This window comes from Balaenoptera ricei, chromosome 16 (genome assembly GCF_028023285.1).
Source record: "Balaenoptera ricei isolate mBalRic1 chromosome 16, mBalRic1.hap2, whole genome shotgun sequence".
Lineage (NCBI taxonomy): Eukaryota > Metazoa > Chordata > Mammalia > Artiodactyla > Balaenopteridae > Balaenoptera > Balaenoptera ricei.
Genome location: NC_082654.1, coordinates 26,021,129 through 26,036,627, shown reverse-complemented (window position 1 = coordinate 26,036,627; position 15,499 = coordinate 26,021,129). Strand labels below are relative to the sequence as shown.

Here is a 15,499-nt window from a genome sequence, read left to right as displayed (position 1 = left end):
TCCCCCCCCCACCCCCGCCCTGTAGGACCCGGTACAGCATACTAGCGGAAGTAGGCTTTGAGCCCGCCCACGCTTCCGGAAGACCAGCGTTGGGCTGCCGGTGTTCTAGACTCCGCGTGTGTGATTACAGTGGCGCGGCCTCCGAAGTAGAAGTGCTGGCGTCCCGGGGCTGGTGAGTGGGGGAAAAGGCGACAAGGGTGGAAACTTCGTGGCTTCCAGGTCTGTCCCGGGACTAGGTACTCTGGATCCCTGCCATGCACTCGCAGTGCCGTGTGAGTGGTTGGTCTCCGAAGCCGGCTCTGCTGGAGTGGTCCCTGTAACGTCAGAATATGTCCCCAGGAAGTAGCTCAAGGCCCTTCTTTGTCGCGGGATCGCTTTACTCTTTGAAGCTTCAGTTTCCCCTTGTTTGAAATGAGATTAAGGGTCAAATTCCTAGCAAACTGGACCGCATTGCTTGTTCTGTTTCTACCAAACACATCCATTCCTGATTCCAACTCCTAGGCTCCCTCTAGGTCTTCACCTCTTTCACAGTCTCAAGCCTTTTTAGATTCCTATTCCCAAGTGTCTCTCAGAACCAACCCCTCCTATCTTCTATTCTCACTTATACCTATTCAGTAGTTCTGGTTCTCATGATTTCTCTGTTGTACTGCAGTTGAATCCTTGTACCCGGTGTACCTTCCTTCAGTCCTATCTCCCTGTCCAATCTATAGCCTGCAGTATATATATTTTTTGGTTACTGTTCTATCTTTCCCTCTTCTTAAGGCTCTGACTTGCCAAAGTGAACGTTAATCTATTCACACCTGATGAAAGATCTGACACAAAAAGCCCAACGTGTCTTTTAAAATTTAACTCCAATTATTATGCTTTATTCACCTTGTAATCCAGTTGAACAATTCTTCAAAGAAAGGCAAGAGCAAACTTTTGAGCAGCTTGACGGACATATTGCTGGTGCTTATCGAAATAATTGGTTTTTTCCTATTTCCATGCTTTTTCTCATATTCCTTCTGTTTTTCCCTTTCCACCTGTCAAAATCTTATTCATCTTTTAACATTAAGCTCAAAAGCATCTTTTTCAGGAAGCTTTCCTCCTTTGCTGAAGCCTCATTATTTCCTACCTCGTTGATAGTTTATAATCTGATTTGTATTTTAGATCGTTTGTGTAATTGTTTTATCTTCTTAAAAGTGTGCATATTCTTTGAAGGTAGGGGTTATGTATTCATCTGTGTATCTGTGACTTAACTGAAGCTGCTTAATGATATTTACTACATTGAAACTAACTTCTGGAGAAAAATGTGTGGACTTGTGGTTTTGAAGCAAAGACCTTTGGAAAGATGACTTATGGATTATCTGTTGCCTGGCATCAAACCATCCATTTCTTAGTCCTGAATGCTGTCCAGCACATTGGTGCTAGAAGGCTCTATCTCTTGCCCATTGATCACAACCTTGACACTAAGGATACAACTCACCAATTCTTTGCTTTGTTTTTAGGACACCCAAACACGGCAACCATGGAAGAAAGCTTCCCCCGAGGGGGTACAAGAAAGACCCACAAATCAGAGAAAGAAAAAGCTTTCCAGCAGTCCTTTGAACAAGACAACTTATTTGATGTAAGTGGTGTGCTTTTTTGATAAGATGCACTGAACACTTTCTCTCTAGTGTCCTTATGGAGAATGAGCCTTGTTTGAGAATGTGTGGTTTTCCAGATTGGATTCTTGTTGAAGTCTACTTTTATAAATTAAACTTGTTAGAGAGTCCATGCCACCACAAGGCTATATCTTTTGAAGCATGGCATTTAGTATTTGAGTTTGCAGTGCCATCGTTTCTTTCTTTCTTTCCTTTCTTTGGCCACGTCACCCGGCTTGTGGGATCTTAATTCCCTGACTAGGGATCCAACCCGTGCCCTTGGCAGTGAAAGCACGGAGTCCTAACCACTGGACCGCCAGGGAATTCCCTGTTTCTTATTCTTAGAAACTTACCATGTTGATTAAGGATGGAGAGAAAACAGTTTGATCACTGCATTTTTGAATGAGGTCCTTGCTGTATAAAGTGATCATAATTTGCAGTAGAATTTGAAATCTTCACCTAGAGTAGGTTGTGCTCCAAATGCTAGAGGGACGGTAACTAACATTTGATTGTATGGTCTCATCTATTTTATGTAATCTTTCCAACTGTACTGTGTAGTAGAGATCATCATTCCATGGTGAGGAACTGAGGCCCAGAGAGGTTATATAATTTAGCTGAAATCACACAGCTTATAATGGTGGAGATAGGAATTTAACTCGTGTTTTCGTGACTCCACCTTTTATTTTCTTGCACTGTTCCAAATTGCTTCTCCCAGCGGGGAACCCCAGTGCTCATCCCAGTCAAGGGAGCAGGAACACAGGAGAGAAGGGGCTTTGAGAACAGAGCTCAGATTTTGGTCAAAGGGAGAATTGGTGTCAGAACAGGAGATTGGCGTTGAGGCGGGAATTAAAGGAACAATTGGGAGTGGCGTGGAGTAGAAGGGTAACAAAGCAAGGTGACAGAAGACCCAAAGTTGGAGGGAAAGGCCAGGATTACTGGTTTTTATTCTTTTGGATCTTTTGCCCCCTTTAGATTTCTACTGAAGAGGAATCCACCAAAAGGAAAAAGATCCAGAAAGAGCCAGCAAAAACAAAAAAGTTGAAAGTTGAAAAGAGAGAAAGCAGCAAGTTTGTAAGAGAGAAGTTTGAAATCCTTAGTGTGGAGGTTTGTCAAAGTTTTTTGTTTATTTTTAACATCTTTATTGGAGTATAATTGCTTTACAATGGTGTGTTAGTTTCTGCTTTATAACTGGTTTTGTTTTAAACAAACTCTCTGAGTTGCTTAAGTCTGTATATGTTCTTCTTCCTTTCCTGTTTCCTTTTTTCCTTCATTCTTTTCATATAAATATGTGTGTGTAGCTTATGTCTCTAGAACTTCTTCCAGTTTTGTTCAAAATTGAGCATTATTTCCTTCAATTATTAATTGGTGCCTGTGATCATGTGTTGTTTTTTTAGTTTTTCTTTTTAGCTGCTGAGTCCCTCATCCCGCCGATGCCCTCATGCAACTTGTGTTTTAGTAGAGTCATAGGTTAGAACTGGCAATAACTTTAGCAATCACTCTAATTCTACCCTTTCATTTCGTAGATGTGGAAATTATCTCAGAGAAGTGAAGCAGTCTTATTATGTTTCTTAAATTTTAAAAGAAAAAAAAAAAGTCAAATGATAGTGAAGGGAAAGATATAGATTCAGCCTGCAGAATTATTTTCTTTGTCCTGTGTGCTACTTAAAAAAATTATTGTTTAACTTCGTGCCAACATTAGAAAACTAAAAAAATTTCCACAAAAATGTGATTTCCGGCTTTTTTGTAAAAATTTGAAAGTGCTGACAGTACAAGCTCGCACTCCCTCATGTGTGTAGGCACACAGAGCTGAATGGTGGTTGCGCCCTTTAGACCTGGCATGCACCCTCCAGACTGCCACTGTCTCCACTGACTTGTGTCCTGCATTGTGTTGCCTGCTAGGCCTTTGAGTTTGGGCTGCTTGGAATAAAGGAAAAGGCGAGAGTGCCCTCCAGCACCCTGCTGGAAACACTGTTGTATAATGTCGATCTTTCATGGTGCTCAATCAGATGTGTGATGCGTGTACTGACATGTACACATATGTGTCTTGTAGCTTTTATATGTCAGAGTTGGGACTAGAAGCCAGAACCGCCCCCCCCGCAACCTCCCCAATCATTGTTCTTTTCTCTGTTGTATACATTTCACTTTTTCTCTCCTAGTCCCTGTGTGAGGGGATGCGGATTTTGGGTTGCGTGAAAGAGGTAAATGAACTGGAACTGGTGATTAGTCTCCCCAACGGCCTCCAGGGGTGTGTGCAAGTGACTGAAATCTGTGATGCCTACACTGAAAAGCTGAATGAGCAGGTGGCACAAGAAGAACCCCTGCAGGTAAGGGAAACCCGGATGAAATCTGTAACTGGAAATAAGTAGTACACCAACAGATGTAAAATGACAACTTTGCTAAGTGTTAAGAAGGAAGGGTACAAGGCACCAAGAGAGTTTATAATAGGGAAATTTTTTTTCTTTTCTTCTTTTTTTTTTTTTTAAATAAGGGGATTTTGACTTAGCCCAGAGAACCTGGAAGACTTGCCTGAGGAAGAGATGCCTGAGCTGAGGTAGGAAGGATGAGGGTATGCTAGAGAAGGAAGGAAGGGAGTTCAGGCAGAAGGAGCACGATATGCAGCAGAAGAAGGCTAGTGTGGCTAGAGCAGAGAGAGCCGGGGAGAGTGGAGTAGGATGGGGCTGGAGGGCTGGGTGGAGGCCAGACCACGTTTAGGATTGTTTTTCTAGAATCAGTGGGAAGCCCTTGAAATGTTCTCACTGGGGTGGGTGCCATGTAGACAGCACAGAGAATGAATTGAAGAGGCATGCGTAGCTGCTTATAGACCAGTTAGGAGGCTGTTGCCGTTGTCTAGGCTCTGAGATTGATGGATTTACTGAGGGCTGAGGAGGTAAAGTCAGCGCTTAGTGACGAATTCCATATGGGTGGCAAGGCCGAGAGACGTGTCAGAGGTGAGTCCTAGGTTTCTGTTGAGCACGGCTTGACAGTTGGCCATACCATCCTGAGACAGGAAACCCTGAAAGGGGACCTGGATTAGGAGAGATGATCATGATTTGATTTTCTGTTACGTTGAGTTTGAGGTACAGTTGAGACAACCAGTAGATAGGTGATGCTGGAGCTCAGGGACGTTTGGGTTAGAAACATGAATGTGTGAGACTTCTTTGTATAGGTGGTAATTGAAGCTATGGAGGGGGAAGAAGTTGCTTAGAGGGAGCACATAGAGGGAGAAGAGACTGAAAGACGGAGCCTGGGGCAAATACTATATTTTAGTTGCTGAATAAAAGGAGAGTTGCTGTCAGAAGAAGGTGGGACCAGAGACACAGAGAAGAAAAAAGGTGAACGAAGGGTTGGAAGCAGCACCAGAGTTCAATGCTTTGTAAAGGTCATGTGAGAGAAGGACTGTAAAGTGGACTGTTGGGTTTAGCAACATGGAAGTCATTGGAGATTTTGTTGGGAGATCAAGTATGGAGTGATGGGGGTGGAACTCAGATTGCAGTGAGCTGAAGAGTGAGGAGAAGATGAGGAAGTAGAGACAGTAATTGTAGACGATTCTTTTAACACGTCATTTTACATCTGCCCATTGCGTGGAGATGTTTGGAGACCTTAAGCTGTAATCCAAGACTGTGACGTGGCCACAGGCCGCTTCCTTTGTGGGTGAGCAGTTACTCTCTTCATCTTTGGGCTTTTGGGCTCTTTGGGATCTGAGGATGAGAAACCGCTGAGCCAGGACCAAGCAATGAATTCTCAGTGCAGGGGAAGGGTACGTATCAGGTTTTTCTCATTCGTATTCTGCAGGACCTGGTCAGCTTGCCTGAGCTCTTCTCACCTGGGATGCTGGTGAGATGTGTGGTGAGCAGTCTGGACATCACAAAGAGGGGCAAAAAGAATGTCAAGCTGTCTCTGAACCCCAGAAATGTCAACAAAGTGCTGAGTGCTGAGGCCCTGAAACCTGGCATGGTATGTCTGTCGGGCCAGGGCAGAGGAGCAGGCAACATGCCTTCTCCCTGTCCTGCCTCCTGGGGTGTGTCTAGACTACCTTTCACTTTCAGCTTAACTGTTACACATGGGGATGCGTCTTTTCCTGGGGGGAAGGTCGCCAGGGTACTTTGGGTACTTAATGGAAATTGAAGACTTGAACCTAATCACATTACCCTGGAGGGGAGAAAGGGAAAGCAAGTCCAAGATTTGCTGGTAGGGGAAAAAAAATGCTTCCAAGGAATCTTAGCAAGGGTAAGAAGTAGTTCCTTGAAGTGCCTTCTTTACCGAGACTTCTTCACAGATTAAGTCTTTTTCAGAGGCCACTGGTGTTTGTGGGGAGAGCTTGCGGGCTGCTCTCTGAGAGCGAGAGACAGGGTAGACAGGGCAATTAGACTGTCAGCCGTACTAATGGCTGATCCACTACTGAATCTCCCAGGCCTATGCAGGTTCGGGAGGAATGAATCCCCACTCAGTGCCTCCAAGTCAAGTAGGTACAAAACACACTCATGTAAACTATACTCACTTAAGAGGAAGGAGATCAGTATGATCTTGGAACGTTTGGTTAGAAGCAGTGGAGTTTGGACCAGGCCCTGAACGTTGGGTCGAGTGGGGAATAACAGTAAGCCAAGTTGTAGGAAATTGACAGGTATTGAGAGGCCGCTGTTGGACAGGTGCTGTTTTAGACACTTTCTCTGAAGAAATTTTCATAACAACCCTGTGAGGCTGATAGGTATCCCTCTTGTACATTTGAGAAAACAGACTGAAAAAGGTTTAAGTGACTTAAGTGGCCAAACACCAAATAGCTAGTAAGTGTCAGAGCCAGACTTGAATGCCACAGTGCTTCTTGTGAAAGGTAAAGGAGGTTGGCAGGATTTTGGGGGGAGACATCTTGGAGGTGCTTAGAAAAGACATGATGACAGCTAGAAGGGTAGTTCTGGATTCTCATTAGTCATGGTGCTGAGAGCGCTGGCACTGCAAGGCCATCTGGTTTATCTCTTTGCATAACATGAAAGTCTTTCCTATCTTTTGAAAATCCTCCAGGGGAGAAACCCCTCTCTGTCATTCCATTATTCAACACCTCACTGTCTGCAAACCATAAGATCCTTCAAACCCTGGGAGAATTAAAGTTGATGTCTTTACCTCTTCTATCCTGTAGTAGGACTGAGGTTTTTTTTCTTTTCTTTAAAAACAAATTTTTTTTTAAGTATAATTAATGTACAATATTATACAAGTTACAGGTGTACATTATAGTGATTCACAATTTTTAAAGGTTATACTCCATTTATAGTTATAATAAAATATTGGCTATATTCCCTGTGTCGTAGGGATTGAGGTTTAAAGTTAAAAGTGAGAGGATGTGTGGGATTATGGGATGGCGGGAACAGTCATGTTTGGTAGTGGATGTTTGTTATGTGTCCCATGACCTTTGACTTTTGAACTTCTGGGAATGCTTTGCCTTCCTCCAGCTGCTCACGGGCACTGTGTCCAGCCTGGAAGACCATGGCTATCTAGTGGACATTGGTGTTAGTGGGGCCAGAGCTTTTCTGCCACTGCAGAAAGCCCAGGAGTACATCCAACAGAAGAACAAAGGTGAGAGGAAGAAGAGGGACCAGTCCATGGTAGTGAGGTGGTATATGGGGGGATTATATTTAAATGCCACTTTGTTGAGTAAAATGCAGAATGCTGACCCTGAAGCATGTTTGGCTTTGCTAAAATCAACTGTTAATCTTAGGTGATAGAAAAGGGGAGATGTGGGAAGGGTCAGGGAGTGGCAGTCTCATTAAGATCTGATGGACCAGTTTCACTTTTTCTCACTTAGAAGATTCCAGTGAAATTTGGGCCCCCAGAGCCTCTGAACCAGTACTCTCCTGCCTTGTTGAGGTTTTCATATTTTTGTGTGGTAGTTGATTCCAGATCAGTTAGGGTCATTTCACGCCCTTCTTGTAGTTGGTCCCTGAGAAATTGGGAATGTGGGGAGTATTGCATAGTAACTGGGCAAGTAGGCCATGGATCTTTCAGGTATCACTTGAGCCCAAGTTAAAAGTCCTTCTCATAATAGGTATTTTTCCTTTTGGGGGCTGGACTTGCAGGTGCTAAATTGAAGGTAGGTCAGTACCTGAACTGCCTTATTGAAGAGGTGAAAGGCAGTGGAGGAGTTGTTAGTCTGTCTGTTGGTTACTCAGAAGTTTCTGCTGCCATTGCTACTGAGGAGCAAAACTGGACCCTCAACAGCTTGCTACCAGGACTGGTAGTCAAAGCCCAGGTACAGAAGGTAAGCCGTTCATTGTTACTACTATTTTCTAAAATAAAAATAATTTTTGTTAAAGTAGTACGTGCACACAATCTAAAATAGTGCTGTCCAGTAGGGTAGCCCCTGGTCCCATGTGACCATTAAGTACTGGAAATGTAGCCAGTACCACGTGTTGAAATGATAATATTTTGCCTATATTGGGTTAAATAAACTATTAAAATAAATTTCAGCTGTTTCTTTGTAGTTTTTACAATGTGACTGCTAGGAAACTTAAAATTACATATGTGGCTTATATTTCTCTTGGATAGTGCTGATCTAAAAGATCAAATGGTATTAAAAGGCTTATGATGAAGAACTCTCATCCCATCTAACTCCCATCTTTAACTCTTAGGTTATCTTTTGAAATTTACCTCTGTGTTTCGAAGTATAATAATAAGCTTCTGCTGCATCTTATCACTTTGAGGCACTGATTTTTAACTGCTTATCAAGGTAGATGAAGTTTTGGCTCTCTTATCCTTCCCTTCTCCCAACCTTTCAACAAAGGTATATTAAAATTTTGGCTAAATCAGTATTCAGTGTTTAAATTATATGACTACATAAATATTATTTATTTGCTGGGCTAGATAATATAATTTGTTTCTTGAACAGCTTTTTTTCCTGGAGTTGCTAATCAGCTTTGTTTTTGTCATTTGCTGAATTCTCTTCCTACCTTTCACTATTTCTTCATACATCCTGTAGTTATTTTTCTCTCACTATTTTCTGTGTTTTCAAACCCTTTAAATAATCTTTGCTACTTTTTTCCCCTACCCAGAGCCCCTTTTACTGTCATCCGGCTCCAGTCTGGACTGGTTGCTCTCTAGGGCTCCCTTCCCTGTCATCCCGGATCCTTCCCCACTCTTCTGTATTGGATAGAACCTTCTTTGATTCCATGTATTCCTCTTTTTTGGTTTACTCACTCATTTTAATGTGTCACATTCGCCAGAAGCATCCTCAGAAAAGCACATGGGAGGTTAATTTCTTTCCCTCATTTGTCTTGAAATTCCCAAGACCACTCCCAGGTTCGATGATTCACTAGGAAGACTCACCATCAGCATATAGTGGTCCTCACGGCTGTGATTTATTGCAGTGAAAGGAGGCAAAGCAAAATCAGCAAAGGGAAAAGGCCCATGGAGTGAAGTCTGAAAGAAACCAGGCACAAGCCTCCAAGAATCCTCTTCCAGTGGAGTCACAAAAGGTGTATTTAATTCCTCCAGCAGCAAGTTATGACAACATGGGTGAATGTTGTCTACCAGCAAAGCTCATTGAGGGTTTTTATTTGCGGCTGGTCACATAGGCACCCGCTGCCTGGCATGTACCAAAATTCCTGACTCTCCTAAGGAATTCGAGTGTTTAGCATAAACCATATTGTTTGCACAAATAGTTTAGGTACAGTGAACCACTCAGTTCTGAGAGTGGTGGGAACCCTCTTGAAGTCTAAGTTCCCAGACACCAGGCCAGGGCCAACCCCACAAGCATGCTTTTCCAAGGATCGCAGTCTCAGGCCTGCTATGTTAACTCTTTTCTGCACACCTAGTATATCTGAAAATATCTTTATTCTGCTCTAACGTGTGATTGGTAGTTAATCTGGGGTTAGAATTCTAGGTAAAAAATACCTCAGAATTTTGAAGTTCTTGTTCCCATTGTCACCTGGCCTCTACTGCTGTTGAAAAGTCTGATGTTATTTTGATTTCCTTTTCTTTGTATGTTCAAGGATCTTGTCTTTATCCCTTTCATTTTAAAATTTCACGATGATGTGCTTTTGTATGACTCTCTTTCCATTTATTTGTGCTGACCTCCTGTAATCCAGAAATGTAGATCCTTAAGTTCTGGGAAAGTTTTCTGTATCACTGGTTTTTTTTTTTTTTCCAATTTTTAAGTTGAGATATAATTCACATATAGTAAGATTCACCCTTTTAAAGTGTACAGCTTAGTGGTTTTTCAGTGTATTCACAAGGGTGTACAGCTGTCATCACTATTTAATTCCAGAACATTTTCATCACCCCAGTAAGAAACCCTGTACCCATTGGTTGTCACTCTCCATTCATTCCCTCCCTCAAGCCCCTGGCAACCACGAATCTACTTTTTATCTCTAGATTTGCCTGTTGTGGATATTTCATATAAATTGAACCATACAGTATGTAGCCTTTTATGTCTGGTTTCTTGCACTTAGCATGTTTTCAAAGTTCATCCATGTTGTAGCATTTATCAGTGATTCATTCCTTTTTATGGCTGAATAATACTCCATCATATGGAGTTGGTAGACATTTGGGTTGTTTCCACTTTTGGCTTGTTATGGGTAATGCTGCTATGAAATTTGTGTATAAGTTTTTGTAGGGACATATGTTTTCATTTCTCTTGAGTATATATCTAGGAATGGACTTGCTGGGTCATATGGTAACTCTGTGTTTTAACTTCTGAGGAACAGCCAAAGTGGCTGCAACATTTTACATCCCCACTAGCAATATAAGGGTTCCAATTTCGCCACATTCTCACAAACACTTATAATTATTCTTTTTGTTATAGCCACTCTAGTGGGTGTGGGTGTGAAGTGGTATCTTGTGAGTTTGATTTACATTTCTTTGATGATTAGTGATGTTGAGCATCTTTTCATGTGCTTATTGGCCTTTTATAAATCTTCCTTGGAGAAATACCGACTCAGAAGTCTTTATCCATTTACAAGTTAGATAATCTTTTTATTGTTACGGTGTAAGGGTTCTTTGTATCTTCTGGGTACTAGCCCCTTATCAGATCTTTTAAAATTTTTAATATAATTTTCTTTTCTTTTTCTAGAACTCCTGTTAGTATGATGTTGGACTTAATGGATCAGTTCTCATTTTCTTATTTTTTCCTCTCTTCTTTGGTTTGGTACATGCATGTATTTGTCTATATCCTACCTCTGGGAAAGTCTCTCAACTTAAACTTCCCGTTCTCTATTGAGTTTTTGCTTTGACTGCCATGTTATGAGAGAGGCACTGAAAAACTGCTGGGAAGTCTGTGTGCCTGGGTGGGACTTGCTGACTGGCTGACTTCCCTGTCAGCGTCAGGAACTAGTGGCAACCTCCAGATGTCACTGTTAGAAGTCTTCTCTGGCATGTTAGATTTCTCTGGAAAGGATCTACTAACACCCGATTCAGGAGCATATAAGCCTGGCTGCCTAAGAGCTAGATGGCAGAAAGGGGCTGGCGGTCTCCATATCTATATATGATATTCAGAATTTTTCTTAATTCACATTTTCGTGGTTTGCACTGTTCCTGTGTCTTGAGTCTGGTACAGTTTCCCAGAGAATACCTCTCCCATTTTCTGTGGAGATGGGAGAAGGGTGGACCCTATAGTTTGAGGAGAGGACCTGGAGATCTGACTTAGTTTCCCTTATTTCAGTCACCTGCCTCCCTGCTCTCTTTTGAGAGGCTTGTCACCTCTACTTTCTTAGCTTTGCGGGGCTCTGTAGGGTGAATTGCTCATGGTCAGTATCTCCCTCTGGCAAGCATGTGGGTTTTTACCTTTTTAGTCTGAGCACATTGCCAAGTTAGCAACAATTTGTCCAAGTTGTCAGGCTGGCAGTTCCCCGAGGATCCTTGTGTAAAGCGCCTTCCATCCCTTTGGGAAATCCCGAGGGTGGAGGACTGATGTCCTCTCAGGCCCTGGGGCGATGAGCTTACTGAATTAAGAAACAGCCAGTGCCAGGAGATGTGCTGCCATTTCATTTTATGGGAAGAATGATGATAAGGGTTGGCTGGGGGAGGAGAGACACGCAGTTATCATTATCATGGATAATGTGGCTTTATGAACAGTCTCATTCCTGATTCCTTCAGAGAGATGGTTTTCATAACTGATTCTGTTTATTTCTAGGTGACTCCATTTGGCCTTACGCTAAAATTCCTCTCGTTCTTCACTGGCCTGGTTGACTTCATGCACCTGGACCCTAAGAAAGCGAGAACGTATTTCTCAAATCAGCCAGTAAGAAATGTTGCACTTATCTTTTCTGGATTTCAGTTGTGTCCCAACCAGCCATCCAGTGTCACAGCTGCTACAGGCAGGTCCTAGGCCTGCATGTGTACAGGTGTCAGAGGGGTGGTGAGGGGAATGAAAAGTGTCTTGGAAGGACCACAAGAAACTGCCAGTGGTTATTTCTGGGGATTGAGATTAGAGAAGGAGCCTGTGGAGAAGAAGGCAACTTGTAGTTTTTATTTCACACTCTTTGATTTTTTTTTCTTGGTAGTAAATCTTTGGCTTTTATAATTTAAAGTGTTCTAGTAGAGTGTTTAACATAGAACAAGATATATGTTTAAATAGACAAATGTAGTTTACAAAGTGCTATAATATAGATTCTATTTTGGGGAAAAAAAATGTCTTAAAAAGTACATCTGGTCAAAATGCTGGCTGATTATGCAATCAGGTGTTAGTGATTAAATCTGGGTGATTTTTCTACCCTTGTCTAAATATTCAAATTTTCTGCAATGAACATGGATATTTGGGAAGAAAATCCCAATATATGGTAATCATTGTTTTTTATTAAAAATCCTAAAATGATTTATTTTTTGTTTTTAACAGTAACACATACTAATGGAAGCTATAGAGACTTTGTTGGTTTTTTTCTGTTGTTGTTTGTTTTATTTTTTTAAGTAAAAGTAGGTTTTCCCACCACCTAGTAATAATATTGTTAATTTTTTGGTGAACCTCTTTCTAGTAATATTTTTCTTCTTGTAGCCATATTTATCTGCAGAGTTGAGACATTTTATATGCTATGGTCTTGTGATCAGAGCAGGCTGTTTCTGGTGTGTTTCAGATGAGCTTCTGATATAGTGATGCCAGTACATGGCTCCTTTTGCATATGTGTTTTTAGCCTCATGGTGTTGAGGGGACCCTGGTATATGTTTTCCTGGCCTTGTGTTAGCGTTGATTCAGTCGGACATAGTTCCTCTGGGACATTCTGTTTGATTGCACAAGCTGATTTTAGTACTTACATCTGTAGCTTGGTCAACACATGGAGAGTCTTGACGCCTGAAAGTCTGCTCCAGGGTGCCTTGTCTCTGGTGTGCCTTGCCTTGCTCATTATGCCCTTTCCCTTGTTTAGGTACGGGCCTGTGTCCTCTGCGTCCATCCTCGGACCAGAGCTGTGAGGCTGAGCCTGCGCGCTGTCTTCCTGCAGCCCGGGCGTCCACTCACCCGGCTCTCTTGCCATCAGCTGGGAGCTGTACTGGATGATGTTCCTGTCCAGGGCTTTTTCGGCAGTGCCGGGGCCACCTTCAGGCTGACGGATGGGGCTCTGGCCTATGCCCGGGTAAGGAGGCTCTTTGTTTCATCACGATCTTATCACCAGAAGGACTTTGGGGACACAAGTTCTTTTCTGCTTCCTTCATCCCTGGGTATTAGTTTCCTATTTTTGAATTTCCCCAAACGTGGCAGACAGTTCATAAGGACTAGAACAAGGTCTGTTTGTTATATTAGAGTGCCTTAAAATTGACTTGCCTTAATTGATACCTGGTTGATGGTAGGTACAAGAATGAGTTAGGATCTACACCAGGGCTTGGGAAAGTTATTTTAAAGGTCCAGATAGTAAATATTTTAGGCTTATGGATCATACAGACTCTGTCCTAACTACTCAGTTTTGTTGTTATAGCCTGAAAGCAGCAAGGACAGTATGTAAATGAAAGGGCACGGCTGTGGTCCAGTCAAACTTTTACTTAGAAATATAGGCACTTAATCGTGAGCTGTAATTTTTCGACCCATGATCTAGACTCTTCTCTGACTTTATAGAGATTCTGTGATAGTACAAAGCAGTTCTTTAGTTAGAGCAATTATTTTAACAGGTAATCAGTGCTGTTTTTATGGTAGGTGACAAATGTACTGAGTCATCTCCATGTCTGATTTAATGTCTGATTGCCTCAGATCTGTTGCTTCTGGCTGGTCCTTAATCACTTGGTACTTTGTAGCTCAGACATCTCTCCAATTCTAAGAAAGTCTTCAAACCTGAGACCTTCAAGCCAGGGAACACTCACAAGTGTAGAATCATCGACTACAGCCAAATGGATGAACTGGCTTTGCTCTCTCTGCGGACGTAAGTCTGTCACTAACTTGTGCGGGGTGTAGAGGTGTGCTCCTGTGCAGTGCACGCCCACAGTGTCTCCTGGCCTTGCTTGGTGAGGGTTTCCTTTCTTGCCTACATGATTTTGGTAGCCCTGAATTTTAGGCAGCCTCTGTCCTAATTTATTTAATCTTGTATTTGTCTTTTGTTCTAGGTCTGTTATTGAAGCTCAGTTCCTTAGTTATCATGACATCAAACCTGGGGCCTTGGTAAAGGTAAGACCTCAAGCATATAATTAGATACTCCAACACCTTCAGATAGTCTTTAGTTCACAGGTTAACTGTTAGCTCATTAGTCCCCATGTGAACACGTTTAAAGTCATATTCCTTCTCTTTGCCTGCTAACTGGGATTTCTTTTTCTTCCCTTGGGTAACTAGTAGTTAATTTCAAGGTAAGGTCTTGCTAGTACCACCCCGCTACACAGAGGCAGTAGGTCATCAGTCCTGGGATTTGATGGTGTTGATTAGACCAGGTCAAAAGTTAGTTCTTTGATAATTGAGCCAGCTGGGATATTAGTAAGAAGCCAGTTGCTGCTCCTGTCCAACCACTTAGCCCCAGTTGAGCAGCTCCCCTTTATATGTAGAGTTCATTCCTTAGGAGACATAGTCCTCTCCGTTGGATAATGAATTTGTAAGGCAGATAGAAAGAAGATCCTCACACAAAAAGATGTTAAGGTTCTCATAAATAAACCCTACTGCATCCAGATCACTGTGGGGTATGTGCTTTGTCCCTATGAGATCTGGAATAACAGGCACAGTTACCTCAGGAAGCTGAGCTTTGAAAGAGAGGTGTGAGATGCTTTGTTGTAAGAAGTATAGGAAAGATATTCTTGAGGCATCATGGCATCTTTTCCTAGGGCAAAGTGATGACCATAAAACCATACGGGATGCTGGTGAAGGTGGGCAAGCAAATCAGGGGCCTGGTACCTCCCATGCACCTGGCCGACATCCTTATGAAGAATCCGGAGAAGAAGTACCACGTTGGGGATGAGGTCAAGTGCCGGGTGAGCCTCCTGAAGGGTCGCTGGTGGGGGTTTTGGCCATATGGGAAGAGAATGATGCTTCTCAGCTGAAGTTTCTGCCTTTTTCCACAAAGTGACCACATAATATCTGCAGTCCTGCACTTGGCATTGGGAAGAGAAAACTGGGTCCCTGCCCTTGATAATTGTATGGTATAATTGGTAGTTAAAATATCCATACATGAAGAGAGCAGGCCAGGTGGTTTGGTGCAGGCTGTATGCTGTGGTCATATCTCAGAACGGGGAGGTGAGGGTAGGCTGGGGCAGCAAGAATCATTGATAATCAATGATGATCAATATGATCAATAGCAACTACCATGTAACATGTATTCTGTGCCAATTGCTGTGCTAGGCACATCATAACACGCCTTGCTTCATTTCATCCTTAAAATGGCCCTATGAAGGAAGTACTGTTATCCTCATTTTGCACATGGGGAAATGAAAGCTTAGGAAAGAGAGTATCTTGCCCAAAGTCACACAGCTAATAAATGGCAGAACCAGTTTTCGAA

General features: G+C 42.5%; 1 protein-coding gene across 2 annotated transcripts in view; it reads left to right on the top strand.

Annotated features, from left to right (window-relative positions):
- The first annotated feature begins 74 nt into the window (after positions 1-74).
- Positions 75-15,499, top strand: part of PDCD11 (programmed cell death 11) — a 40,639-nt gene continuing 25,214 nt past the window's right edge. For both annotated transcript variants that reach the window (XM_059900965.1, XM_059900964.1), the window contains exons 1-12: positions 75-172; positions 1,488-1,606; positions 2,595-2,726; positions 3,779-3,946; positions 5,415-5,576; positions 7,064-7,187; positions 7,688-7,869; positions 11,737-11,844; positions 12,962-13,168; positions 13,821-13,945; positions 14,127-14,187; positions 14,829-14,975. In XM_059900965.1, the coding sequence (XP_059756948.1) occupies positions 1,508-1,606; positions 2,595-2,726; positions 3,779-3,946; positions 5,415-5,576; positions 7,064-7,187; positions 7,688-7,869; positions 11,737-11,844; positions 12,962-13,168; positions 13,821-13,945; positions 14,127-14,187; positions 14,829-14,975 (1,515 nt within the window). In that variant the 5' untranslated portion in view covers positions 75-172; positions 1,488-1,507. The remainder of the gene's footprint in view (positions 173-1,487; positions 1,607-2,594; positions 2,727-3,778; positions 3,947-5,414; positions 5,577-7,063; positions 7,188-7,687; positions 7,870-11,736; positions 11,845-12,961; positions 13,169-13,820; positions 13,946-14,126; positions 14,188-14,828; positions 14,976-15,499) is intronic.